This window comes from Crocodylus siamensis, chromosome 6, assembly GCF_052110815.1.
Source record: "Crocodylus siamensis isolate JL-2025a chromosome 6, ASM5211081v1, whole genome shotgun sequence".
In the NCBI taxonomy this organism is placed as follows: Eukaryota; Metazoa; Chordata; order Crocodylia; family Crocodylidae; genus Crocodylus; species Crocodylus siamensis.
The window spans coordinates 5,035,182-5,063,016 of record NC_143400.1 but is presented as its reverse complement, the minus strand read 5'-3'; the positions used below and the strand labels follow the sequence as shown (position 1 = coordinate 5,063,016).

At 54.8% G+C, this 27,835-nt stretch overlaps 1 protein-coding gene across 2 annotated transcripts in view; it reads right to left on the bottom strand.

The window, feature by feature from the left end:
- ASIC1 (acid sensing ion channel subunit 1) overlaps positions 1 to 20,121 on the bottom strand; it is a 62,357-nt gene extending 42,236 nt beyond the window's left edge. Inside the window, exons 1-5 of one of the 2 annotated variants that reach the window (XM_090051470.1) lie at positions 20,074 to 20,121; positions 18,831 to 18,892; positions 18,593 to 18,708; positions 17,781 to 18,175; positions 14,924 to 15,119 (exon numbers count right to left, since the gene is read on the bottom strand). In XM_090051470.1, the coding sequence (XP_089907596.1) occupies positions 14,924 to 15,119; positions 17,781 to 18,145 (561 nt within the window). In that variant the 5' untranslated portion in view covers positions 18,146 to 18,175; positions 18,593 to 18,708; positions 18,831 to 18,892; positions 20,074 to 20,121. Of the gene's footprint in view, positions 1 to 14,923; positions 15,120 to 17,780; positions 18,176 to 18,592; positions 18,709 to 18,830; positions 19,091 to 20,073 lie in introns of those variants that run through there. The other variant, XM_090051469.1, reaches the window with a different exon arrangement.
- Positions 20,122 to 27,835: the final 7,714 nt, after the last annotated feature.

The following is a 27,835-nucleotide window of genomic DNA, read 5'->3' as shown; positions in this document are numbered from 1 at the left end:
AAATGTGCTGCTGCCACAGCGCCAGCAAAGGCACGCGCTGCAAAATCCTGCTCCACCACGGCAGCAGGGGAGGGGAGAAGGCTGACACGGCCTCTGAAAATGAGCTGGGCGAGTGACAGGCGGGATGGAGGAACAAAGCCCGGACTCCAGGCTCTACCGCAGGAATAGGGCACCGGTCCTGACGACTCCCGGCAGCCCGTTCCAGGGGGCTGGATGCCATCCCTCTCTGCTTTTGGAGCCAGGGACAGCATCCGAGTGCAGGTGATGAGTTTGCGTCCAGGCGCTGGGGTGTCAGACCCCCTTGCACAAGGTCTGCCCACAAGCTGGGGACACCCCGGACAGCAAACCCAGCACAAGCCCAGCCCCAGCCGTGCTATTGCCTACTCCCGCCCAGCCAGCATACCATGACCAAGCTTGGCTCCGAGGCATGCCAGCACTTAATCCAGGGTTAATATGAACTGCAATCCTGCAAGTCCTGGAGGTGTTCACTCTCTTCTTGGCCCCCTTCTGCGGCTGCCAACATGAACCCAGTCCACGCTGTACTGGGCTGGTTTCTGTACTGGAAGCAGACTGGGACCCACCAAACCTGGCTCCCATGGAGATGTGCAGCGGTCCATGCCCAGGCAGGATTCAGACCAGCGGCACAGCCCCCGCTCACGGGCCCTTGCTGCCAGGCCACCACTGTGCCCTGTGCCCGGGTTCGCAGCCCTGACTAGAGGGACCTGGGGAGAGGGTGTCGGGCAGCGAGAGCTGGTTCTTGCCAGGATCAGTCCTCATATGTCATGCCTCATTACCCTGACCCCCTCATCATCCACAGCTGCTGGCCTGCTACACGGGTCACTGACTCCAACAGTCGAAGGCGAACAGTCAAACTAACGCGGTCAGCGGGGCTGATGGGCATGGTAAAGAGCTGCAGGTCCAGCTGGCAGGCTACAGCCCTCCCGGTCTGGGACAGAAGTTGCGTAAACCAGTCGGCCCCAAATCAGTTCAGTCTGAAACGACACTTACCTTAAACCGGTTTTGGCCATTTCAAAACTGGTTTACGTGCGCTGAACTTATACTCTGTTCCGGATTTCACTTAAACCAGTTTGTGTGTCCTTTCTGTCCCTGGCCCAGCTGGGCTCTCCTCCCTGCCGCCTCCCAGGGGCTACAGCAGCACGTGCCCGGGGGGACGACACAGAGGCCCGACGCGGGCAGGCCAGCTGCTGCTCAGCACAGGCCACGCCGTCGCAGGGGCACGCTTCCCTCGCACGGGCTTGTTGCGCCGGCCTCCGAAATAGGGATGAGGGGAGCCCCCAGTCAGAGCCGCGCCGGGGCCCAGAGGGCTTGCAGCAGACAGCTCCCACGGCTGCCTCTTGCTTGCTGGCAGTCCCAGGGGTGCGGGCAGAGCCTGAGACACAAGGCTAGCACCTAGCGATGTGCAAGCTGCAGGGCCAAGCCCCATTTCTCAGGGAGTGTGGGCCTGGGCCTGGGGTGAGGGCATGGGACCAAGCCCAGCCCCATCCCTCAGCACGGAGGGTGACAGGCTGGGTGCAGGCAGTGGAGGCTGGATGGGGCTGGGGCTGCCAGGGAGAGAAAGGATAGGCAGGGGCCTGGTAAGGGAAGAAAACAGAAGACGCCTTCCCTTGTGGCTTTGCCATCATCACCCGCTGAATTTTTAAGAACGCCAGAAGAGTTCAGAGAGCTGCAGTGGGCCCCGGGAGCCATCCCCGGCTTGCTCTGCGCGCACCCGTGGGACCACAAGGATACGTGCCGGTTACCACCATGCTGTCCGCTCTTAGGACCTGACCCAACCGCAAACGCCAGGCAGCCTCCGAGCCCTGCTCGTGGCCCTCGCACGCTGGAAAGGGAGAGCAGGAGGCAGAGAAACACCTCCCCCCCACTCCTCTCGTGGGCCTGCCATGCTACCAGCAAGGCAGGCAGGGGAGCAGGAAGGCAGAGCCCATGAGGAGCTTGCTCCCCGCCGCCCGCACCCCTGCAATATCTGTCCCTTGCTCAGCATCCCCTCCCCCTGCCTGGTCCCTCCTCCATGGGCAGCCTGGTCTCTGCGGAGCAGGGGCTGGGGCTGCTGAAGAGGGAGCCAGAGCTTCATCTCATGAATTATGAAGTAGCAGGCAAGCAGCATCAATTGCAGCTGCTAATGAAAGTGCCAGTGAGCGCGCCCCGGGGACAGAGATGGAGCAGGGGTACCACCCGCCCCCACCTCCAGAGCAAAGAAACCCGCCCCAGCCCCCCGCCCCGCTGCGGCGAGAAACAGGGCCCGGTCCCACCTCCCACTGAAAGGAGGAGAGATCTGATGCTGGGGGCCCTGAGCTTGGGGCCCAGCACAACTGCAGCCCCATGTGCCCGGGGCAGGGGAAAGCTTGGAAACATGGGCAGAGCCCCGCAGCCTCCCGGCATCAGAAAGAGCCCAGCGGCATGTTTTATGTTGTGATAGCCCCTGATCACGAAGCCAATGTTACTAGACTGGGGGGGGAGGGGTCCTTTCTGATTTTGCACACCCGAGGCTGAAACACTGTACCCTGCTATCCTCTCCGAAACCTCTCCTGCCCCTCCTGCTCTGAACCTCTCGCTGCCACCAGTATTTGGCCCCTGCACCCTATAATCCTCTGCACCTGGCCCCCACCGAAGTCAAAGGATGCTGGGTCTGTGAGCGAAGGTGTCCAAGCTTGCGGGGGCGCACACCTGGACCAGCAGGACTTTGGGAGTTGGGTCTCCTCTATCTGAGGTTTTCTAGGAAGCCCCACAAGGACCTGGGCCCCATCTCAGTCCACGTGGGCAGAGACCCAGCCCAAAGGAGCAGGGGTGCTCTGCCTGGGAGGCTGCCCAAGCCACTCCACCTGCTTGGCCTGGGGCGGCACAGCCGGGTGCCTGCTCCCCCATCTCACAGCCTCCCTGACGCTCCAAAAGAAGAAGAAAAAAAAATCAGTTCCCCAGTACAAGTACCAACAATAAAGCCAATAAAACCTAGCAGGAGCCAGACCCCCTGTGCCAGGTGCATGGCCCCACGGTCCCTTAAAGCAGGATGTTCTGCTTCCTAGCGTGAAAACAGCACGATCCGCAGCCCTGTGGCTCTTTATGCAGGGTCCATACAAGCGGCCCTTGGCAAAGCCAAAGATAAGACTGAGGTTTTAGTAGCAGACATGGGCAGCAGTCCTGGCCACTCACGAAGGCAGAGGCTGGGAGTGGGCTGTTCAGGTCTCATCTTGCCATGGGAGAGCAGAGCTCTCCCCTGGGCATGGGGGTCTCCCCTCTGCCACAAGCACAGGACATGGGGCAGGTGCAGAGGCTGCCCTGTGCCCACAGGAGATCCTCTACATCCTCCTGAGGATGTCCCCTAGAAATAGCTGGGGCCCATATGCAGGCTCACTGGGAAGGGGCATATTTGTGCAAACCGCCTGCCCCAGCAGCGGGGCGTCGCGCTCAGACAGAAGCACGCAGGCGTATCCGGAGGAGTCAAACCAGCATGGCCCATGCCCCAACCTGCTGTGTGCACACACGCAGCGGCCTCTGCGCGGCGCGGAGCCGGCAGCATCTCCTCCGCCCGCTGCCTGGAGGCTCCTTCCACTCTCCAGACGCGCTGCGAGATTCATCCAGGTCCCCTTCTGGATGAGTGCCCAAGAAGTCTGACGAGAGCAGGGAAGAGCTTTGACTCCTCAAGCCCAGGGGAGGAGAGCCGCAGTTTTACCCCGACGCACTGCCTGCTCTGCAGGGCACTGCCCTCCCTCCCCAGCAGTGGCAGAGGTGCTGAGACCACTGCTGGGGAGTTAGGGGCCTGGACCAGATGGGCCTCCTTTGCAGGAACCAGCTGCAACGGTGATGGGGAAGGAAGAAAAAGGCCAGGTAGCCTCCACCCCTGCCAGGCGTGGCCATGGTTGTGGGCGGCTCTGCACACCTGAGCCATGGTGCCCTTCGTCTCCTCATCTCTGCTGGAGGCAGAAGGATACTGGAGGCCTCCCTGGTGCAGGAGGAGCACGGGGCAGCCCCTTATCTCAGCCAGTGCAAACACTGGTCTCCCTCACATCGCAAAGCACTTCCGAATCGGTGAGGGCAGCACAAAGGCATGCCCATCTCAGGGCAGGGGGTGAGGGTTTTCCTGCTGCTTTCTGAACCCTTGCGCCCCCGAGACCTGTGCTCGCGAAACAGAGGGAGCAGGGGTTTTCTTGGAGGCTCGTCAGAAGCTCCTGGACTTGTATTCCCCTCGCTATCCTGCCCTGCCTAGCGGCACAGGACGGCCATACCATACCTGACCAGCGCCCGGTCGGTCCTGTTGTACTGGTATAACCACTGTCCCGTCTGCTCCACTGTGTTTGATGCTCCACCAAAAGAGCCTGGTCTGTACTGCAATGCCGGGGACGGGGCGGGACTCCTTTCCTCTACCCTCCTGACCTCCACTAAAGTTGAAGAGGAACCTGAGCTTTGCAAATCCTTTCCGCCGTTATATTGCAGCCCAGGGCGAAGCGGTGCATTCCTGGAAACGGAGCTCTCTCTTTTCCCGTGTGTCCCTGTGCAGCTAGGCCCTCCTCTGCAGGCTAGCACAGCAGCAGTCCTTTAAGACCGAGTGGGCCGAGGCCGGACTGGCTCCAGCATCCTGGCCTGTCCCCCGAGAGGCAGGACTATGCCTGTGAAGGGCACCTGAGGGCACCTGAGGGCAGAGCGGGCAGAGGGGTTAAGAGTATAGAAGAGCTGGGAGCAGAGGGAAGAGCCACAGCCAGCCTAGGGTGCTGATGCTGGGGAAGTGCAACCAAGGGAGCGGACCAGAAATCCTAGGTGGACAATAACGCATCGTGCGGGCTCGGGTGGCACCCCCGTGGGGACAGGGGCCGGCAGGACTGCCCAGGACCACGTTCCTCTGGAGAGAGGCCCATCCAGCCCGAAGCTCTGTGCCAGTCAGGGACTCCTCGGCTCGCAGGGCGGAGGGGGGCGCGAGCGATAGCTGTGCTGCGCACGGGAGACGGCAGCCATGTGAACAGATGGCGTCAGCTCCAGGAAGAGAGTCAGACCCGCCTGGCGCGTGCGCCGAAGGGCCCCCTACCAAGACCCCCGCGCAGAGCGGGACAAGCATCGCTCCGGGCAGGGCAGGCCCAGGACACCGAGCTTCCCCACCAGCCCCAGCTCCCAAGGCACTGGACGGCTGATGGGAACGGGAGGGGGGATACGCGGGGGCTTTTCCTTTTGTGCCTCCTCCCAGGGCCCTGCTGCCTGGGTGAGAGGAGTCTACAGGGCTGTTTCTGCTTGGCTGAGAGACAACCACAGCTAAAACAGGCCTGCTCCTAACTGGTGCTGGTGGTCCCCAGCGCAGAGGGGGCACAGGAAGAGACCAAGGCCTTGAGCCCCCTCCTTGCAGCCCTCTCTCATAGCAAGGCATGCTTGATGCAGGAGAAGCTGCCTCCTCCCACTCTGCCATTCACTCCAGCCAGCCCGTATGAAACGTGCAGCGCAGGAAAGGTCCTTAACGCTGCACCGGCACAACACGGATCTCGGGGCTGCATGCAACCGGGTCCCACCCCGGCCAGGGCACTGCCACACGGGCACTACAGGTGGACAGGGCTCTTCAGGCAGGGCGCTGCGGTACTCTGCACCCCAAGGGAGGCTGCTGTGGATGCTGATAGCTCTGAATCAGCCCCCCCGGGGATTACAGGTAGGAGGCAGGCGCTGCCGCCTTATCAGCTCTCATGGTTATTACAGTAATGACAGGGCCTCATTTGCATTCGCTGTGTCTCGCCCAAACTCTCCCTTCTGCTGGGGACAGATAACACAGCAGCTGTGATCCACAGTGTGCGAGTGCCGTGGAGCTTGGCAATGGGGCCGCGGCTCTTCCCATCCCCTCCCCGCGCTGGCCATCATCAGCATGCAGCCAGCATTTCCCCATTCGTCCTCAGCTGTGTCTTCCCCCTCCTCCCCACAACCCTCCCTGCTTGGAAACAAAGGCACCAAAGTTGAATAGCTGCAAAAAGGGACCGATGCAAAGAAAAAAAAGGAAAAAAAAAAAGGGCAACAAGCCCTGTTGCCACAGCAACCAAGCCCAGCATCCCTGGCTGGATGCAGATAGGCTTCCTGGATGCCTGCAGAGGTCTGTGTAATTGAGGAATCACCTGGGCACCCACCTGGCAGAGCCCGGCTGGCTGTGACAAGGGACTGGCCTGACCCTCTTTACAGATCGGGGCCGAGTGAAATGTCATGTCATGCCGTCTCCAACCGAGGAGCTCTCACAGGGGCAGAAGAGGCTGGGAAGGAGCGGGGGGGGGCAGCCTTTCTTCCCAAATCAGAAGGGTACATGAGGATGTTGAGCACTCTGTGGGCTGAGAAAAACTCCTGGCCTCTCACCCAAGTTTTGCAGGCAGGGAAGGTTAGTGCTTTCAGCGCCGGTCTGGGCGCCAGGACCTCCTGCGGCCTGAAGCCAGTTCTGTGGGGCAGCGAGGCACAGGAGCCAGGAGCTAGTAGCTCAGAGGTGATAACCCGAGCTGGGATGCTGACACCGCTCCGTTCAGTTAGGCAAGCCCCTTCCCCACTCCGGACTCGATGTGCAGGTCTGTGAAATGGGGACAATCGCAGCTGCCCATGCTGCGTGTCAGGAGTCAGACAACTCTCACAGTCCCAGGGGCAGCGCCAAGCCCACTGGAGCACTGCCCCTCGCCGCTGGGGCTTAAACTTGACACGTCTCCACCCGCTGGGCGACAGCTCTGCTTCCTACCTCGCTTGACACGTATCGCGCTGTGCTAAGACCCGACTGCTGCGTTTCCTGTTAGCTGCCCTTTGTTTTGGGTGCCGCTTAGATTCAGGCCATGGGAAAAGATGAGCGGCCCATGACAGGCGGCAGCTCTGGCCACGGTACTTGGGGGTCACAGACAATGTCTACAGCGATGCACAATCTATGGCGATTCCCCTGGGGCGTGAGAGGGGAGGCAGGTTGGATGGAGGTGGTCCCATCTGGTTTGGAAGGGAGCCTCAAGGACCCCCGAGGCCAATGGCTGCCAAAGACCAATCCTGCAAAGCTTTCCCCAGGCCCAAGGAAGAGTCTGCTTCAGCCAGATGAGCCCCAGACCTCACAACGCGAGCTCCTCCGGCACCTCTGAACAGCCCTGCTCTCGGGTAGCTGGATAACCGGCGTGCGTGCAAGAGCCGGACGCTCCTGACACCACGGACAGCACTGGGGTGATGAGGGTGTGGAGTGTGCCAGGAGGAAGGGCTTGACCTCTTCCCCAGTGACAGCAAAACCCAGAGGCAGAAAGTTCCTGGGCTGTGCAGGAGAAGGGCGGCGTGGGCTTGGGCTGGGAAAGAGAGAGCAGCTCCTCCCGCAAGGGCGCAGAGACAGCCACCTTCTTCCCCAGGCTCCAGCCTCTTTGCCGCTGCCAAAAGTTGCTCAGCTGTTAATTCTGATGAGCTGAGTCAGCAGAACAAGCCTGGAGAGAGAGACGCATCAAAGCATGTAGGCAGGAGAGAGGGAGCCAGAGGAAAAGAGAAGGAGTGCGAGAGAATTAAATCAAAGAGCACATGCAAACAAGCATTCAAAGAGCACGAGCGAGCAGAGCTGGACGCAGGCTGGTGAGAAATTACAGCATGTAAACCCAGAGGCCGCAACCAGGGGACCGAGTGTCTGGGACTCCCGGGTTCAATCCCCGCTTCTGGTGTTTCGTGGGGTGTCTCGGCTTTGCCCCTGTCCCGATGTCTGACCTTAAGCAATTCAGGGGGAGGTAACGTCCCCCAAGAGGGCTGCGTGTTTATAATGCTGGGTGTAAGCGCTAAGCACTGTTGTTACGCTGGCTCTGGTGTCTGCCCAGCTCGGACGGGTGCACAGCCAGGCGATGCGGGGACCAGGAGCCCCCTGATGCCGTCTGACACCGGTGCTTCCAGCTGGTCACTGCTGCACCCCAGCTGGAGCAGGAGCGTTGCTGTTTCAGGGCATAGGCTTGCTTGTCTACAATGTTTGCTCATGAATTGAGTTCCCAGGCAGGGCTGTGTGCATCTAAAGGCTATTTGTCTTGAGATACAGCCATCAGCAAATGCACGGGATGACAGGGAGACTGCACACGCAGCCAGCGAGAATCAGACACCGCAGAAGAGGTTGGCAAAGTTTCTGTTCCCTCGCTAGTCTCCAGCAAAACTACCGTTGACTTCCTCCACCCACACAGGGCCACGAGGGGCTCCCAGTCCGGTGTCACAAATGTGACTTTTGGGTCATCTGCCGCCCCCCTCATTTATCAGAGACTTTTCATCTGCGCCCAAGTTTCTCCAAACTCTGGGAGGAGAGAAGCGCTGAATGTGCAGAGAAAGACACTGCTCCTGCCCCTAACACAGAGGGGCGAAGTTAAAAGTTGATGGGACGGCGGAGATCTGCAAGAGGAATTGGCGTCTACCATAGCTGGAAAGTGGGCAGCCGCAACCGAAAAAGAAAAAAGGCTGGAGGACAAGGAGGGAAAAAAAAGGCAGGAGCAGGTTTGATACTTATAGGGTTGCAGGGTTGCACTTATAAGAGGCCAGCATCGGGAGGGGCAACAGTGGTGAAGGAAGTATGAGCCCGGAGACCTGTTTCTGACATCAGATGAAGATGTAAAATAGCCAGGTCTTGAACACTGGCAACTCTGCGGGGTTGTACATTTGGAGGGGGGAGACCGACACAGGTGATTGGGTCTAATTAATTAATTAGTCACACTCAGATCGTAGCCCAAGTTGCCATACTGCTCAGACAGCAATAACTAACAACCTGATTCCCGTCTCCTCGCCTCTGCCCTGCAGCGTGCCGCAAGCCCAGTCACCACCCTCTCGCGACCCCTCTTTCCTCTCTTCCAGCCAGGACTTTTCCCATTCCTCTTCCAGGACAGCGTCCCGAATAGCAAAGCAGACAGAAATGCCTGTGAATGAAGAAGGCGCAGCTGGGAACCCAGGGCCTGAATCTGCCAGGTGCTAAGTCCCTTCAAGAAGCTAAGAATAAGGTGGGTCTGGGTCCAGGACCCTCTGCTCGCTATTGCTGGCGAGGGAAGAAGGCTGCCTCGTCTGCAGCTGAACACAACTTCCAGACACTTATGGAGGGGGCTGCAAGGCACGGTGCACAGGAGTACGCCACGCGGCTCCGCTGCACCTGATTTCTCTGGGAAAGGCTCTTTCGCATGGTCCCCAGCATGAGCCAACCTCGTCTTTTAATGCAGTCGAAGCTGCAGCTGCCCATGCAGAGATGAGCCTGTGGCACCAAACCCAGCTCAGTACAGTTTGGTGGAAGTGATCCAAGCTGGGAGGAGGAAGGCAGAGGCAGCAGAAATTAACCTTTAAGAAAACCTCTTAAAAAGCCTCTGACAGGTTTTTCCATCTTTCACTTAAAAAAAAAAAGAGAGAGAGAGAGATGTTCCTGCTTCTCACATTGTGGAGAAGAAAAAAAAATCTTACTCCTTTCTTGGATTACTGCTTTTAAAGGCTTAATACAAAGGCAAACTCCGATGCAATGCTCCGGGAAAAGCCTGCCCCAGGGCTCATTCCAAGATAATAGGATATGAATTACAAACTGGATAAGCAGCACTAAGTAATACAGTGACACCAGAATCCCTTCAAAGTGTCTCCAGTGATATACTGAAGCCTGTAAGGGGCTTTTTCCATTCTGTGCAGCTGGGTATTTCCTAGAACAGCTCTGCTGTCGCTTGGGCAAACTCCCTGTAGTATTAGCCTGGGGCCGAGTAGAGAGAGAGAGAGTGCGAAGAGTGATAAATGAAGAGTGGGGGAACGATGGAAAGAAAGAAGCTGGGAAAGAGGAAGAAAAAGAGTAAGCGAAGGGTATATATGGCTGGATGGATAGATAGAGTGCAGCAGCCCTGGGAAGGGAGACATGCATGGCTACATCATTTTCCTCAAGTAAATGATTTTCTGATACTACACACAAACACCCCTGACAAAGCCCCTGGAGCTACATGCGGGGAAAACACAGCCACATCCTTCATAACTATTTCAGCAGAAGGGAAGCGGCAGCTACAGGGACTCTAGAGCACAGGCGTCTTCTTCCACATTATGCTCAAAACCTGCATGCATGTGGTTGCAAGGGGAATCCAAAGAGCAGCATAAACACCGCACTGAGCCAGCTTCTTCTAATCAAATGTGTTAAATCATCGCAACCTGCTTGCAAGGAATAAAAACCGAGACACTAATAATGAAGCAGCCGCTGATAAATTCTGGCTGTCCCCCCACAAGCGCGAGAAGCGAGGCAGGGGACGTTGCAGAGCAGCACCGCCGAGACCGAACGCACCAATCTGGTGTCAGACTGGGCGGCCGAGGCCTCTCCCGAACAAAACCGAGATCCTCCTGTTCCCCCAAACCCCACCCCTTGCCATATAAATTAATGAGAAATCTCCATCAGCTGCCAGCAGTACAGGGTTTATGACACACAGCGGAGCAGGTCTGCTTCCATCCACTGGAGATCAATGATAACTTGCACACTACCCAATTCATCACAAATTACTGATTAAAAAAACCCCAGAAAACAAAAACTGTACAGGCGCGCTCTCTCATTACACCGCCTCCCATCAGCCAGTGCTGACATTGAGATGCTGCTACCGTCTGCGCAGGCCACAGGGCTCCCGCTGCCATAACCCACAGGGACAGGACCCTTGATTACGCTTCAGGTACTGAAAAGCCCTTGGATACGTCTCAAACCCAGGGCCATTCAGAAGTGCGCATGGAAGCAATCAAGGCTTGTACCCCAAGGCTAATGCCAACCTCATTTCTCTACTAAGGACCATCAGGAGGAGGAAGGAAAACCCAGGAAATAGACCATGACTGACAAAACATCCCTTCCACCAAGCCGGTCGTTAGGGAATGGCCGGCTTGGAGGTACATATTGCCATTGTTAGCTACAAAAATATAATAGTTCACAGGCTAATGGGAAGCTTTCACTGTGGACCTCAAACCCCTTAATTTACATATCAAAGCTACTAGGTATTAATTCTTAATAATAATACACTTCATTCTCCAATTATGAGATGTGCCAATTACCCTGTTTCTCAGATGGGCAAACTGAGGAACAGAGAGGAGGCAAAAGTTGCCCAGTGGCAAAGCAGAGCTTGAGGGAGAGGCTATAATTGAACCCTGCAGCCCTGGTTTACGCTCCAGCTAAAGGCCAGCACTGCCTCGTGCGCAACGCGACGCCAGGGAAAGCAACACCCAATTCAGTGACTGCCAGGACTGCTCCTTGCCCCCCACGCCACACAGAAACATGGCACAGATCCCAACCCAGAGCCCCTTTGGGAGCCCAGGGCTGCAAGGCTGAGATTGTGAGGACACAGCTGGGGTGCAGGGTCCGGTCCCAGGCGCCGCACTTCAAGCTCGAGAGGGTCCAGAGAAGGGCCACCCGCGTGCCTAGGGGGCTGGAGGATAGGCCCCACGGGGAGAGACTCCGGGAACTGGGCCTGGTCAGTGTGAGTAGGAGCAGGCTGAGAGGTGACCTGCTGGCCGCCTACAAGTACGTCGGGGGCGAGCACCAAGATCTCGGGGAGCAACTCGTCGGGAAGGCACCCCAAGGGTGGACAAGGACCAATGGGCACAAGTTAACTGAAGAAAGATTTAGGCCGGACATGAACATCTTTTCCATAAGGCACGCTCCCAGCAGAGACGGTGCAGTCGCCATCCTTGGAGGTGTTCAAGAAGAGGCTGGACAAGCACCTGGCTGAGCTTGTCCGAGCCCAATAACCCCTGCCCATGGCAGGGGACCGCACTCGATGATCCTGCAGGTCCCGTCCGGTCCCTCGACTCTAGGACTTATCCAGCTCTACTCTAAGAGTAAACACATGCATCCCTTCTCACATTCGCAGGTCCAGGCTATGGGCGGGGGTTGCTTACCGCGGAAACACTGCCACTGCCGTCTAACCAATTAAAGGATATAAACATTAACAGAGAGGGCCGTAGAGGAACTATAATGAGGCGGCTGCAAGCACCTGACCTGGAACAGGGCCTAGACACTGACCCTTGTGAAAAGGGCCAGACACATTTTTAAGACCCAGGCAGACAAAGCTTTGGCTGGGATGAGATACTTGGGGCTGGTCCTGCTTTGCGCAGCAGGTTGGACTCGATGACACCTCCTGAGGTCCCTTCCAAGCCCTCTTTTTCTATGATCCTACAACTTCTCACAACTGCAAGTGGCCACTGTCACAGCTGTCTGAGGCCACGGATGCCTTACCAACCTATCATTAAATGCAGTCCCCCCCCAAACACCCCTTCACCTCCCTCGGGACAGTCCCAGGAGGCAAGAGACACTAAAAATAACAACACGGCACGTCCTGCCGTGTCCAGAGGTCTCCAGCTCCCCCCTGCCCCGAACGCGGAGTCCGGCAGTCCGGGCTGGGGCGACGCGGGATAGGGGCACCCAGCCTGGTGCAGCCCGAACACCAGGGAAGTAGGACCGCGTTTCACTACCAGCGCCACGACAGAGCCTGCTCTCAAACAAATGGTGCGGGTGCCCTCCATTGAATTTATTAGCCAACTTTCAAAATGTGTAGTACCGTATGATTTCGAGCTGAACCCAGCGAGAGCAGGAGAGACACCGATCACAGAGCTCTATTGTGCATTGGATCCATGTGTCAGCACGAAACAAACACTGCATAGTACAGAGGGAGATGACAAAGCTCAAGTGAGTGACTGGAAATTATATTCCACTGATACACGGAGCGTCTGTGGGTCTATTTATGTTTCTCAGGCTTGTCATTTGTCTCGCTCGCTCTCCTTGGATTTCGCCGGTGACATCTCATTACAGAAGCTTTTCCATGGGAAGGAGGCTATGGAGTAGGGTGCAGGGACCTGAGCAGGTCCCCGTTTCCCCCAGGAGAGGTGCCACGGATTGAGATGCACTCGTGGGGACAGTTCCCCAGGCCACCTCTGGGGAAGGGGAAATGGCACAGAGAATGCACTGAATCCCTCGCCCGTCATGAATGTGCTAAAGATTCAAATTTTACAGCCCAGAGAAACAGCAAACAGAGAGAGCAAGGCTAGCTGGGGAGACAGAGATCAAATACAAAGAATAGCAAGAACTTAATAGGGAGTCCTCCCTGAGCGTTGGGGCTGCCACGAGGCCACTCCACCTGAATTGAGACACAGGCCTCTAAGACTGCTGCCTCTTGGCTCCGAAGCACAGGTGCCTCCCGAAATCCAGGGGTGGTCGAACCCAGCTCCTTGCCATCTGCTGCTACGGCCCTTGATCAGGTCGTGGTTGAGCAGGAGCAGCCAACCCCAGTGTTCCCAAGGTCTCGCGATTGCCCTCAAAAGTCGCCCCTGGTATGGCCCTCCTGGTTTTGGAAGACAAGCCAGAAAGAGGAGCAGGCACAAAATGATGGTTGGAGTGGGGGGAAACTCAGGCAAGATGCCAAACCTTAGCTTCTGTGCATACCAAGGATGAATTTTCACTCTACCCTTCCCATCTCACACGGCTCTCAGGTAGAGCCTCCCCGAGCCAGGGGCTCCCACCCTCTGCTGTTAGTGTTGCTCTTTCCAGCAATGAGATTTCTTTATTCCAGGAAATACAGCATCAGCTTCTCCCAGGCTGCCAAGCCCAGCCCCAGTCCTAGCACCGCTGTTTCATTTGCTGCGGGTGTGGAAGTCCCTGGTCTGCATAGCCTCCAGATTCTGCAAAACCCCATGCATCAGCTTTAAAAAAAACCCAAATAGGTTTGAGCCCGCATGTATTCAAAAATTCCCTAGATATGACCTGGGAGTAACTAATGTAGCCGTGTCTGCCTGAGTCTGAGAGAGCCTGAAACAACGGTTTAAGAGCAACCAGGTCCTCTGCTCATCTCAGTGTGGCGCAAAGTGCACAGCTTAATGACAGCACTTTAATATTCAGTTAATGCTCGGTATTAACTATGCTGCTGCTGATTGTTTTAGTAAATGGAGCTGTGAAAGGAATGGAATTTGCCTTCAGAAAAGCAAATATCAACATCTAGGGGATTTATATTCCACTTGCAATCTCTTGGAAATAACATCCTGAACTTGGGAGGTCACACAGGCTTTCCCATTACAAAGTGATTTTGTAGACCCACTCATTTGCATCATTCTGCTGAATTAAGGTCACTGAAGACGTTTTTGAGCAGGGGTCTTGCTTTGAGTAGCGGGGGTTGGACTAGATGACATCCCGAGGCCCCTTCCAGCCCTCATTTTCTACAATTCTGATACCCATCCACCCAGAGTCAGCATCACGGTATCTCTATACCACCTGCCCCTGCTCCAGTATGACATCAAGTCCGCTCTGCTCCACACACCTCAAGGCTCCAGTTATAGCTAGGGTCTGCTCATCCCCAGGACTTGCTACAAAAAAAAATGCTAGGCAATACCATGTCCCCAAGCCAACCCCTCTGAATCTTGGGCACTGTGCATCTGCAGAAGGGCCTATACAAGAGCCACAAAAATGCCTGCCACACACCGATTGCATCATGGCACACAAGCCACCGAGAGGAGTGAAGGAAGCAGAGCCAGCACATCCTCACTTGCCAGCCTCCCCAACGTTTTTATGCAATACCTGCTATTTGAAGCAAGCCGGCCCTTGTCAACCGCTAAAGAGGGATGGGCTTGTATAGCCCAAGCAGGGAAGACACCTCAGCTCTCCCCAGATCTTCCCTCCCTCCAGCATATCACCCCCAAGAAATAGCCATTATGATGCAAAACTACTGCAGCAAGTCCTCTCTCACACAAGGTCCACATGAAAGCCATCAAAGGGAACCCATGCGACGTATCAAGGAGCACCCCACTACGGGGTATCTCGACAAAAATCTCCCATCCAGCCCAGCTGCATTCACAACAGGGCTAGCCATGGCCATGGCATGCAGTGTACTCCCACAAAACGTCCTCTCTCAGGATACAAACCCTAGATCAAGCAAGAAGTGCAACAGTCCTGACTGCCCCAGACGCCACGTCACTCCACAGGAGCAGGAGCAGGCAATAAAAAAAAACAGGCACTTACTACTTTGAAGTCCTCTGGGGTGCATGCCTCGCCGCGAAAGAAGCAAGACAGCAGCATTTCCCGGATGTCGTGGCCAGCCCGGTCATAAAACTCCAGCATGTTGAAGGGCTTGGCCTTGTAGTTTCGGAAGTTGGCCTTGTCCTGCAAGATCTCCAGCTGCTTCTCATCAGCCATTTGGGTGTCGGGGATCTCGTACCTGAGAGAGATGGTGCACAGAGACACGGCTCAGTTTTAGACGGAGGAAGTCTGCTCACGCGCAATTCGACTGGGTCCAATTCAGCTCCCAGCAGCCCTGCTCGCGTTGCGGGACTTGTATCTGCATTGACTCTGGTGTCACTGGCAGGAGAAGGGCCCATTCGTTGACATGGCAGCTGCGCGTGGAAGCAAAGGGCAGACTCTCACCTTGCATTACAGCAAGAAAGGAAGCAGCAGACAGCATCCAGACACCTCCAGCCCTGCCCCGCGGCAGCACAGGACCCGGCAACCTCCAGCACTGAAATACAGCCCTCTGCGAGGATGCAGCAACTGGCTGCCAAGTTTTGTTGGGTTTTTTTGCCAGTGTGTGTGACAACCTTTAAATATCATTTCAGCAACTGACTTGCATATTTGCAAGCAATTTGCCTATAACGACCGTCATCATACAGCACGCCCTGCCTCACTGCACAGCCGGGCTTGGGGCTGCATGCAGCTGTGGCAGGTGTTGGCTACCTGGCATGGAGAACAAGTGGCTGCCTAGGAGGGGCAGGTCTGGAGAGAAAAGCCGGGAAACCTCCGGGAGCAACAAGGGGCCTTGTGGGGCTGAGCAGGTGGAGGTTGGAGTTGCCCAGCCTGTTGTAAGCCTTCTCCCACCTCTGCTCTCCTGCCCTTTCCTGACCACAGGCCTCCCGGTGAACAGTGGAAGGGGAGGCGAACGGGACACCTGGCTGCTGGCTCTGCGCCTGCTACGCAGGCCCCATGACGCAGGAAGGTGCAATTGCAACCACTCTCCTTCCCAGCTCCCCGGGATGCTTGAGTGCCAAGGAAGAAGCAGGCACTCTGCAGCCCAGCCTCGAAACCTCCAACACCGAGCCCCAGCTGCATCCCCTCTGCCATCTGACAGCCCAGCACCAAGAGCCACAGCCATGGAGCTGAGCGGCAGCTAGCGACCGAGAGGAAATGAGGAAGAAAACTGCCCACTGGAGAGTGCCTGGGGGAGACGGAGATTTAGGCAGGCTGGAAATGACCAGGGGAGCAGAGTTGAACATAATCCTTCTTAACACCCATATGAAAACAAAATCCCTTCTTGCCTGCCTTAGAGTTGGACCCTGCAGCCATCTTTGTGCCAGCGGGAGCTTCTCCCCATTTGCTTTGGCAGGAGCAGGGTGGGGCGCAGAACAGCAACAAGCAAACGGATATGGATTTAAATCTTCCGGCACACTAACTGGTGCTCACAGACCGGATCAGACCCACTCTGCAGCCAGGGGGGGCTTCCCGCGTGATTAGGCGGCACACCGCGTCCACCGAGTCCTTACAGCAACAGCCAAGGTATCACCCTGAAGCACAGGCCCTTGTCACTTCAACTAATGAATCTCCATTAGCTCTCAGCTCTACAGGGCCTAGGACAGAGAGTTAAGCCGTTGCGATTACATCCAACAGGCATCCCTGTACACACCAGTTCACACACATGGACTTTGCGTGCACGCTACAGGTAGTGGCCACTGTCGCATTACACAGTGACGGGCGCACGGGCACTGCTGCCAGTCACGTTTTCCGACTGACAGAGGTCGGACCCTGGCAGCCGGCATGGCGCAGGTGCTGGATAACGGTGGGGAGCGGCGAGCAGGTACTTCGCGGGATAAGTGCACGGCAGTTCACAGCCCCACGCTAACACGTGAAGTTTATGCCAACACGGGAGCACCCAAGGGCCCATACTGAGGTCTGGCAGAGGCCTCCAGGCCTGTTTTCTAACACAGTGTAAATGTGAAGCCATCACATTATGCGCTGCCCCTCATCCTCCCACCCCACGCTGGTGAACAGCGCATCATCTCCCTAAGCCCTGATCATTGCGTGACTGCCGTCTCCCACCACCTTCCCCCCGCCGTGGCTCGGCTCGGCTCACGCAGGCCGTTCACTCTGTGACCGAAGAGGACTACCAGCACGTCCAGGTCCATCAGCCCCATAGCTCTGGCACGGGGGCCTCACTGTGACAAGCGGCTGGCTTGCCAGACCACTTGGGACCCTGCTCAGCATCGTCCCCTGTTGGCAGGGACCAGCGAGAGCCCGGGCCACCCGGCCACGGCTGTTCGCTTCATCTGGGTTGGGCCACCCTGTGCCAGGGCCGCGCTTGCCCCGTTCCACCCTGCACTCGTACACGCACACGTACACAAAGGAAACCTTGCGACACCAGCCCTAGCACGGCGTGCCGGGGGTGCCCGCAGTCAGTGTGCCACCATGTCCCCTCTCCAGCTACGGGTGTCAGCAGCATCTACCTGTTCCCATGGGGACTCCCATGGTCGAATGCAAGAGGATGGCCATGAATGTGACTGTGGGCATTCAAGAGCAGGCAGGCCTGCAGTGCAGAGGGCACTGCTGTACGTGCAGAGAATGAGATTAAATTGGGTCTGAATACTTATAGCGCTCCACTGGAGCATGAGACGGACAGAGGGGTGTCCAGGGAGAGACCCATGTAGCATGTGTACAGGCACAGGGTGCACACAAGGCGCCGTGCAGACGAGCCTACGGCCTAAACGCCGTGTCTGCGGGCACGCCGTGCCTGCTGTAGGCAGCACATTCAGACGAATGGCGCTGTCCTGTCTTGTCTAGACGGGCCGTGCTGGGCTCATGCAGTGCCCTGGGGGCTTGGTTGCCTCGGACCCACCTGTTATTGAGCAGGGCCAAGAGCTCTCCAGCGTGGTACAAGTCATTCTTTGTCACCCGGCTGAAGCGAAACTCATTGAGGTTGCAGAAGGTAATCGCGGGGAAGTTCAGCCTGGTGGTGGCCACCTCGTCCAGTTTGGTAACATGGGGGTACAGGAAGTAGTACTGGATCCTCTCTGTGCAGACAAAGGCCAAGAGGGCCATGGAGCCCAGGAAGCAGAGAGTCCAGATAATGCGTTTGAAGGAAAGCCTCTCGTAGGAGAAGATGTGGGACAGGCCATGAAGTGTGGAGCTGCTGGCAAAGGCCTGGATGCTCACTGGGTGGCCATTGTCCACCTCCTCCTCATCCACTTTCAGGTCCATCATGGTGAGGGCTGAGCTGAGGAACGGGCCCCTCTGCAAAGAATAGAGGAGCCCCTTATTCCTGGCTAGACACCTGGACGGACCAACCCGAATGCTGCCGTTTCTCCCAACCTGGCAGGGCCCCAAACCGCGGCAGAGCCGCCGTAGGGCGCTAAGATGGCCAAGAAAGCGAAGGCACAGAGGCCCTGACACACACGAGCCCCAAGGAACGGACTGAAAGATGGATCCGCTGCCCTGGGGTTTTCATCAGTGCCCCTTGCAGGTCCTTAACCCTCCCGGCCCTGATTTTTACACCTGGCACCATGGTGCCGGTCACCAGCACTAATCACCTTGCTCCCCCCAAACACCCTTTCGCAGGCTTACTGGATCCTCCCCCTTTCCTCCCCTCCTCGCCCCCCCTGCATGGCACCAGCATGTCAAGAAAGAGACCCGAGGACCAAGAATGCAAACCTGAAGTCAGGGCCAGCGGCCGCGGCCGCGTTCGCTCGGATCCGGGAAGGCTGGTCCTGGCAGCAAAGGGACGCGGGGTCCCTGCACGCAGGCAGACTCTCTCTGCCTCTCCCTGCCTGGAGGAGAAGGAGAGAGCCAAGGAGATGTGCTCGCGGAGGGATGCAAGAGCCACAGAAACCACTGTCTGGAGAAAAACCAGAAAGAGGGAAGGAAGAAACAGCGATCGGCCCTCTCGTACCTGAGCGGGGAGGGTGTGATCCAGTGGGCGCCGGGATCTGCCGAAGAGCCTGCTCACTGCCGCTGCTCGGGGAAATCAAAGGAGATCATAGCTGGAAAGGATGCAGCTGAAGGGAGAGAAGAGCGATACAGAAAGGGGGGAGCGAGAGAGCGGGCAGAAAGCCTGTCTCCCTGCCAAACACATGGATCCCTCCCCCTGTGGCTATCTGGAAGCTTGTTATTCCTTCAGATGCATAATCCATGGGAATTCATGGTCTCCATGCTGGCAGGGCCCAGAAGGGTGAGTGGTGGTGGACCGGGTGCTGCAGGGGCTCGGGGAGACTGTCTGTGTGCGTGTGCGCGTGTGAGAGAGAGACAGAGCAGGGAGAGGGAGGAGGAGGAGGAGGAGGAGGAGGGAAGCAGCTCCGGAGGTACCGAGGCAGCGATTGCAGTCTGGCTGTGCTGTGCTGCCTGGCAGAAGCTGTTGAGGCTGATGCTGTGTGCATGTGGATAATGTGTGCGTGCACCTCCCATCCCCCTCGGCTGTCTCAGATCAATGCTCTGCTCCTCGCTCAGCTGAGGCCACTGCCTGCCACCGACACCCTTTCACGCGCACCCCCACCCATGTCTTGGTCAGCCAGCTACCCCGCATTGGCCGGGGATTGCACAGGGTGAGCTAATAAGACATCACTGCCGTGCCTCTCCTTGCGGGAGTCTCGAGCACAAAGCTCCAACTCATCCTAACCACAGGGACGCAGCCTGGCTTGTCACAGAAGCATGATTGTGACCAGAGCAGCCTTAAGAGACCAGTGACCCCAGTCTAAGGAGAAGCCGAGCGTCCTCTTGTTCAAGGCCCTCTCGCCCCTCGAGGCTAACGAGACAATGTCGAGTCTCTCGGACCGCTTCTCTCTTGATCAGCCTCTCCCTCGCCCTGCACTTCCCTGCAAGGTGCAGGAAAAACACCACCCAGTCAGAAGGCAGGTGCACGTTGCATGGGTGTCCAAGACCATGCGCGCTGCACGGGAGTGGAGAAGTGAGCCCATCCCCAGGCTCTGCGCATTCACTCATTTCTCCAGCAAAGTATTTCCCCCTTATCCCTTACCCCCCGTTTTCCTGTAGCCTGCAGGACCTTGCAAAATAGCCCTAACGATGTTCTGCCTGGCTAAAAAACCTGCTCCCTGTCCTGACCAGGAGAATAAGACCAGAGGAATAAAAGCCCCAAGACGGTTTTGGTCACCTATAAAAAAAAGTTAGATTTGCCTTACGTGAGCGGACAAGGGGAGCTCTGCAGAGGAAGAGGCTTGGTGCAAGCAGAGGCTTGCAGCCGGGATTCCTCTGTCCTGCTTGCACCGGTAACAACTCAACCTCTCCGCAGAGAGGACTTGAAATAGTCTTGTGTGGCCTACAGTGAGCTGCAGATTCTGGTTTTGACGTTCTTTTTCCTTTGTGCAGAGCTCAGCAGCCATTTTGTTCTTCACATTGAGACACGCACACTGTGCTCTCGAAGTCGCAGCTCTACAACCCGTGCTTCGCCTCTGACCTCTACCTCTCTGGAAACGTCCCCTTCCCAGTGCTAGGACTGGGCCTCTGCTTTGCGTGCCGGCAAGCCCAGCACTTCCAGCACTTGGAGACTGGCTTCCTCACTGTGGCTCGTTCATTGGGTTGAGTGCAGAGACTGCACCTTTATGCTGAGTGTGCAACGGCATACACACACGAGCCTTCATGCTGGTAACAGTCAGAGTAAAGTTCCATTTTTCCCCCGATGCAAACCCCAGACAGCCTGTTTGAAACAAGCCAGCATTCATTAGCCAGCCTGAATATAGTATTTTAGGGTCCCAAGGTTAAAATGGAAAGGCAGAACTTGCATGCATCCCAAATAGCAGCCGTGTTTGTATTCCTGCCCCAGTTCTGGACTTCACTCTTCCCCTTTGCACTGGCCAGGCAGTTCTTAACATTGATCTTACACCATGGGGTCTTATCTGTTCAGGCTGCAATCAAGTTAGCTGGCTGCCAGTTGTTAGTATTTGCTGTCTGGTCATCAGTCTTCAGGCGTGGTCTCCGCCACGTAACTCTATTCACACATGGACGATTCATGAGTGTTCATACCTGGCTTTTTTTTGGTCACAAGAAAGACATTATTCCCTCGAATGCCTAGTGCAAGATGGAAGTAAGTCATACGTGTGTTTTTCCTAAACATTCACATTTCCTGCTTCGTCTTTGTTAGGAAGACCTGGTTTTTGTCCTTGCTTAGAGAGGTTCTTTTGGGGCAGGTTCACATGAAGAAAAATGTGTATTGTTACTAAAGCATAGCAAAATCCTGCTGTGCGGTGCATAAAGCACCTGTAGTGTTAAGCCCTTTTAGTGAATGCAAAGTAAACCTATGCTCCCCCACTTTTTTCTCCTGGCCCTTAACACATGTGAAAATAGGCAGGCTCATTTTCCCCAGGATTTTATTCCATGTTACTTAAAGACCTGGGAGGTAGGCAGAGCTGGCCTTAGGGTGGGCGGCATGGGCAACTAATCCCAGGGTCTGGGTAGTGGAGCCTGCCCACCTCGGCTGCACCCAGAGCTGGCTGGCCAGGGCAGTGGGATAAAATGTACCCCCTCCCCCAGCAGCGGTGGCAGCAGGGCCGGGCACTGCCGGGCAGCATAAGCTGGGAGGAGGGCACCGAGGGCCGGGCCAAGGGAAAGGCGGCAGTGCCCAGTGAGAAGGTGGCAGAGCTCTGGCCTGTGCACCAAGTACTTCGCCATCACCACCAACCTGCTGGGGCTGGAGGCCAAGCTGCAACCCCCCCAGCCACTGCCACCACTGCTGAGGATGACAGTGCAAGTGGCTGGGTGGAGACGCCCTGCCACTGCGGCTGGGCTTCCTGTGTGGGCAGCCCTGCCTGCTGCCTGCCTGTCCTGCCACGCTGCACTGAGCCCCTGCCACCCAGCACGGGGCCAGCATCTTGGGTGAGCTGGCACACATTGCCCCATGATAGCCCACAGGGTCCCCTGCCAGTACCATCCACGGCTACTGGGGCACACGTGCCCCTCACACACGCACACCTGTTCCTTTGCCCCCCAACCCCTCTGCATACACTGCTGGTGACTGGGGCGGGGTGCACTAAAATACTGGGTGCACCCAGGGTACCATATTCTTGAAGGCTGGCTCTGGAAGTAAGGACACATTTTGTTCCTACTGAACGTGCAGCCTGGGCTTGCCTTATTGAGAGGACACTAGCCAACAGGTCATTTATGTATTTAGCCAATGCACATCCACAAAGCCAAGCAATAGCAGGAGTTGCAAGACTAGTACAACAAGGGGCCAGTTCCTTTGCACTACTGGGGAGTCTGGAATCGTTCCAGATCATTTTCTCCTCTTCATGCCCTCCCAAAACCAGGACTGCCTTTGATACAATTACCCCGTTAGGGAATAGTTGCATATCGAGAGGTGGTAAATGTAAAAGATGGAAAAGGGCAATTCTCCCTTTCCTCCAAGGGGGGCCAGTAAGATGCAGCGGAACTGCAAGTCAGCCATACAGCCAACCTTATAGACCTGTGCAGCACGCTAGCTGCGTAAGTGCGACTGTAGGTTACGTGCACATGCAATTGCACATGCAAAGTAGGCAACTGTTGAGCCTCTGGATCATGCAAGAAGCCTAATCAGGTGCCTGATGAATCCGCTCGGACCATCACATTGAGACCTTTGATGCGCACGCCTAGGCGAGAGTTTGGAGGAGTGGAGGCTGCCCCGAACTGACCATCCCCCCTTTAGACCATTGAGATGAATCCAAAGGCCAGACTGAGTCCTGACATTCAGTGCCCTGATGGCTGTAACTTCTGCCAGAGAGTGCCTGTTGACAGTCCAATACCTCCACATGGGTGCATTTTTGTCACTATGATGTCCCTTAGCTTTTCTCCAACCAAGAAGTACCCAACAGGTAGTGAGGGCTAGGGTTTTGAAACTACTTGGGTTTTGAAATACTTGGGAGATATGGTTTTGAAACTCTATACTTTCTCTGGAGGTTGCAACATTACCGCCATGAGCAGCCCCGTCGTGTTGCCGCCAGGCCCCCCAGTCAGAGGCAGTTTAGAGTCATGCCCAGGACCAACGTGCAACCTATCAAAAATGGTGTTTGGCTACCTGAATAATTTGCACAAGCCTTACTCAAGTGTGAAGTTGGGCATTTGCAGGTGCAAGTCCCTGATGTTTAAATGCAGCAGCACACAAGCTGAGTGTGCAATGGCATACACACAGGACCCTTCACGCGGGTAAGAGTCAGAGCAAAGTTCCACTCTTCCCCCTATGCATCACAGCCTTCCTCTGGACAGCGACACGCTTTCTTTGTGTAGACACCAAACATGTTCAAACCCCTGAACAAGCAGGTGCACTGCGGAGCATGCCGCGCTCTACAGTCTTCATGCTGTAGCTTTACAAGCCTGGTATCAACGGCGCCTGCCCTCTTCCTTTAGTCCTAATGGTTTGTTGCATGCTTTGGCAAAGCTAGCCAGTTCCCAGGCCACAGCTGGAGCTCCATCCTACCAACGTCTCATCCAACCATGGCTCTCTGAAGACACTGAATAATTGCAACTAGCTGTGGTAAGGACAAGATACTTGGGCTATTTCCCTGGGATGTCAGTCACAAAAATGGGATTCAACATCAGACTGATGCAAACCAGCAGGGATGAAAGTGGATTAACCTCTCATGGTGCATTAGTTGCAAGCAGAGGGTAGGACCCAGGCTGTACATAACACAAAGGCCTGGGGGAAGATCATTTGCAAAAAAAAAAGTGGAGGAGTGGCGCCCTACCCATCACCAGCAGGATGCGACAGTGATATGTCAGCATGTGAAGCTTTAACTGTTACACATAGGACTTGTCTTTTGATCCAGGCATCTCTCACTACTGAAAACAGAAGTCATGTAATTGTTCTCAGTGGAGTTTCACTTGTGCAAACCGGGGAAGCAGCCTCATTTCTCTCCTTACCTTCTAGTCCGACCCGTAGGAGCACGTGACTGGGACACATATTAACAATCGCTGGCTTTCGTGGTGCAGGCCCTCAATACGTTTCTCCCTCTTGGTCGGACTGAGCAAAGTTTGCTAAAGTTCAAAGCACGCTGCAAGGGCTGTCCATCTGGTCAGGCTTTTCCCAAGGCAGCCTGTTAAATGCAGTTTGTCTTCGCTCCAGCTATGCTCAGGCCTCTACTGTTGAACTTGCAATATGTCTCACGCCTTTCCAACCAAGAATTTCAATGCCCTTGACAGGCTCCTGGGAGGTAGGGAAGTATCATTTAATTTTATAGATTGGCAGTGAGTGATGGTGTGTGATTTACTCCAAAGGTCAAGCAGCGAGCCACTTTCAGCTAGGAAAAGAACGCTGGGGGTCTGGTTCCCGGTCTCAGCTCCAACCTCTAGGATAAACGATGAGCAAACTTTCTTTAGCATGGCAGAAAATACAAACAAGGATATCCAAGCAACAGCAAATACTGAAATACAAGTATGCAGAAGAAAAAAGTTGCCATGTGAACTGCAAGAATGATGGACAATCTATTTTGGGATGCAGCAGCTTTCAAACTTTTATTTTATCAAATCCCAATCTGTTCTTAGCTGAAACCAATGGGGCTAATGAAAAACACAACGGCACTGAGTGCGCTCAACCCGCCCCATGCGTGGTAAGTAAAAGTGTCCATGCGAGCATAACGTTTCGGTTATATCATGTACTGATCCTGTGCCTGTGCCCTCCACAACCTTCGGTGAACTCTTGCTCTTCGGCCCGCCTGACCTCCTCCCTGCCGCCTTCGAGCCATTCAGACCACAGCCTTGAATCCTGCACTCTCGCTCCAACCAAGACTCCAATTTATAAATGTTTCCATTGCCTCCCTGCTCACCTCAAATGCCTCTTCCTTGCAGTGTACACCTGCCACTTTGTCTCTTCCTGTACCTTTTTCCATTCTCCCCACCTACCAAACGCCTCCCTGGGCCAATACATCAGGGCACAGCTCTCTCTTCCTTCAAACTGCCCCTCTTCCATGATGCCAACACAGAACTTAGCCAGCCCAGTCATTAAGGCAACCGGGCATCCCAGAAATGCACTACGGTAATACTGCAGCTTTCTTCCTCTCCCTGCCCTGCACACTTGGGCTGTGGTCGTGATCGTCCTCGATCACGGGCGATCGCTGCCGACGCCCTGCATATATGCCTCTTGCCATCTTGGATGGTAAAGCAAGGTCAGCTGTGACTTTGAGCGTCTGATCCACATCCAGGGGGGAGGCTTGAGCAGAGACTAAGGCTAAATGGAAACCGGTCCACCCTTGCATCCAGCTGCAGCCTCCATACGACTTAATCCCTGAAGCCCATGCCACATCTGCAAGGCGGAGAGATGGTTCAGCCTCTGGTGACAGATTAGGAGCCTTTCCCAAGACAGAAGTTATAAGTTTAAACCACTGTAAATCAGGGGTCTCTGCAGCTGCAGCTTGGCAAAGCAAAGTGCGAGCTTTCCTTGCATTTCTGGGAAAAGGTGGCGTCAGGGTTTACAGATGGCACCAGCCCTGCCTTCACCTTCCTCTTCTCCACTTTGCACAGGAAGCACATTGCTGAGGCTGGGAGAAATGGCAGCTGTCCCTATATTAAGTTCTCTGGTGAAAATACAGAGGAAGATGTGCCACCAGGAAAAGGATAACATTGTTTATCCTCTTCTCTCTTGCTGATTTACTGTCATGTTTCTGTTCACAGGCAAGTCGTGCTCTGCTGTACTGTCACTGAGAGTAAATCCATCAGTACTTGCAAGAACAGAAGTGTAAGAACATGGGACTGGTTGTTTCAGGTCAGCAGGCACACACACGTGTACATTTAAAAATATATGTAAATATATTTCTATACGTACATTCATGAATGTAGAAGTCCTCTCCTAGGTAGGCTCTGAACTGCTCAACCGTGTTTAACAGATCCAATTCCTAGTAGCTAATGGCAATTTTTCTTCAGATCAAGGCGCTGATGCATGTGGCTTTGGAGTAGGATAACCTACGCTTTATCCCTGCTGCCGCCACGGTAAACCCAGCCCCTAGAAGAAGTGTCAGGTGCCTTCTACAAGCTGACTAAACTCCACTGTCCCGCTGTCCTTTAGCGCATGGAGGGGGGTGCTGCTTGTAGCCACATTGGTCTGAGGACATAGGCAGACAAAGTTCTTTGGGTAAATGTGGTATCTTGTATTAGACCAATGGGAAAATTGTTCTTTGCAAGCTTTTGGGTACAAACTCCCTTCTTCAGGCAGAGGGAGAGTTTGCAGCTTTGCCTGCAACCTTCCAGGGCTTTCCCCTTCCATGGAGCATATGAATCTTTGGGAAGAGAAAAAGCAGAGGGAACTTATGGATAAGAAGCATGGATTTTTTCTGGAAAAACGTACAACTCAACTTACTAACTTCATATTGTTACTCAGTGCAAGAACATAAACAGTGCCATACTTGGCCAAACCAATAGTCCATCTAGCCCAGTATCCTGCTTCTGACAATGGCAATACTGTAGTAGATGGTTTAGAGTAAAACAAGGATTTTTGGGGGGATGATATATTCTACTGAGCCAGTCGGATAGTTGAGATGAGCATTCACTGTGTATGAATAGCTGAATTTCTCCTGTAGGACAGGGGAGTGAGGAATGGATATTGGTTAACTGGTTGCGTGGGTGGCTGTGATTCATCAAGGACTAGCCACACATTAATGCAATGCCCTGGAAGAGATAATGGAAGACATAGACATACTTTTAACTACTAGTAGCCAAGGGAAGGAGAACAGCTGTAACATCCTACATAGATTAGATTATGATTTGATTTGTATTAGATGGTTTAGATTATGATTTGTATTAGATGGCTTGGGTAGGGATGATCCTGCCTCAGGCAGGGGGCTGGACTAGATGACCTTCGGATGTCCCTTCCAGCCCGACTCCTGTATGACCCTGTGATGCTGCTTGGTAGATGTGCTTGGTGATGTCTTTTACTGGACTGACTTCGGGAAGGATGTTACACAAGCTGTTGAGCATCAAGTGCTCTTCCTCAGGTCTGTCAAAGAAGTAGATACATCCAAAGCTAAAGACTAGTTAGAACAATCATTTTTGTTTAACCCCATTATAGCAATGAAAGTAATCACTTAAAAAGCGGAAATGGGCAGCAAGCCTGTGGAGCAAAAAAGACGTTATTAGAAATAGTTATAATCTAAATAAAGAACAGTTTAAGTAAATAAACCTAGTTTTGTAAAAGAATAAGGTCACTCAAAAGGGTAGAGGGCTGTTACCACTGGTGGGGGGACAGAGACATTCAAAAGCCAAGGGAGATGGTGAGATACAACAGGCTATGAAGATGCCGTCTGGGTTAAGCCCATGGTTTTTGGCGTCCAGTGAAGCTGTCATTTTTTATTCCCAGGCCAGTCTTTGGAAGATCTTGTGTAGGTTGCCCTAGAGTACAAGAACGGTGGGGTCAGAGATGGAGAACATGGCCTGCAAAAGTGTTTTCTCACTGGTGACAGGGCATTTCCATCTGTTTTTAGTGATTACACTCACTCATGTACTAAGTTGAGCAAAAGTAATTATTTTGGCCAGTATTTAGGCAAAATTAGAGCAAAAGTAATTATTTTGGCCTGCAACTGTGGCCTTCCCCGCACCTAAGGATGGACACTTTTTGCACCAAAGTTCTGCAACATCTCTCCCAACTATTCAACCCGTCAAGTAAAGGATGCTACCCAACAAATAGTGCTTCTTATTCCCTGGACGGCCAGAGGTTCAACACCTCTACAACACCACTGGGAGCAAAGGTGTCTGCTCACTACAGAAAGAGCTGGTTACCTAGTGCAATAGATGGAGAGATGAAATCTTAGTTGGGTGGCAGAGGCAAGCAGTAAAGGAAAGACAGATAACCACGTGATATTTGTTTTTCTGCTTTTGCCAAAGAGCTCTGAACAATCCACCCCAGCCGACTAATCAATGCTGGGTCATTTTGAAAAGGCTGTCCCGTGCGGCTGCAAACACCTGCTGGTAGCTCCCTTCCAAGGGGATGTG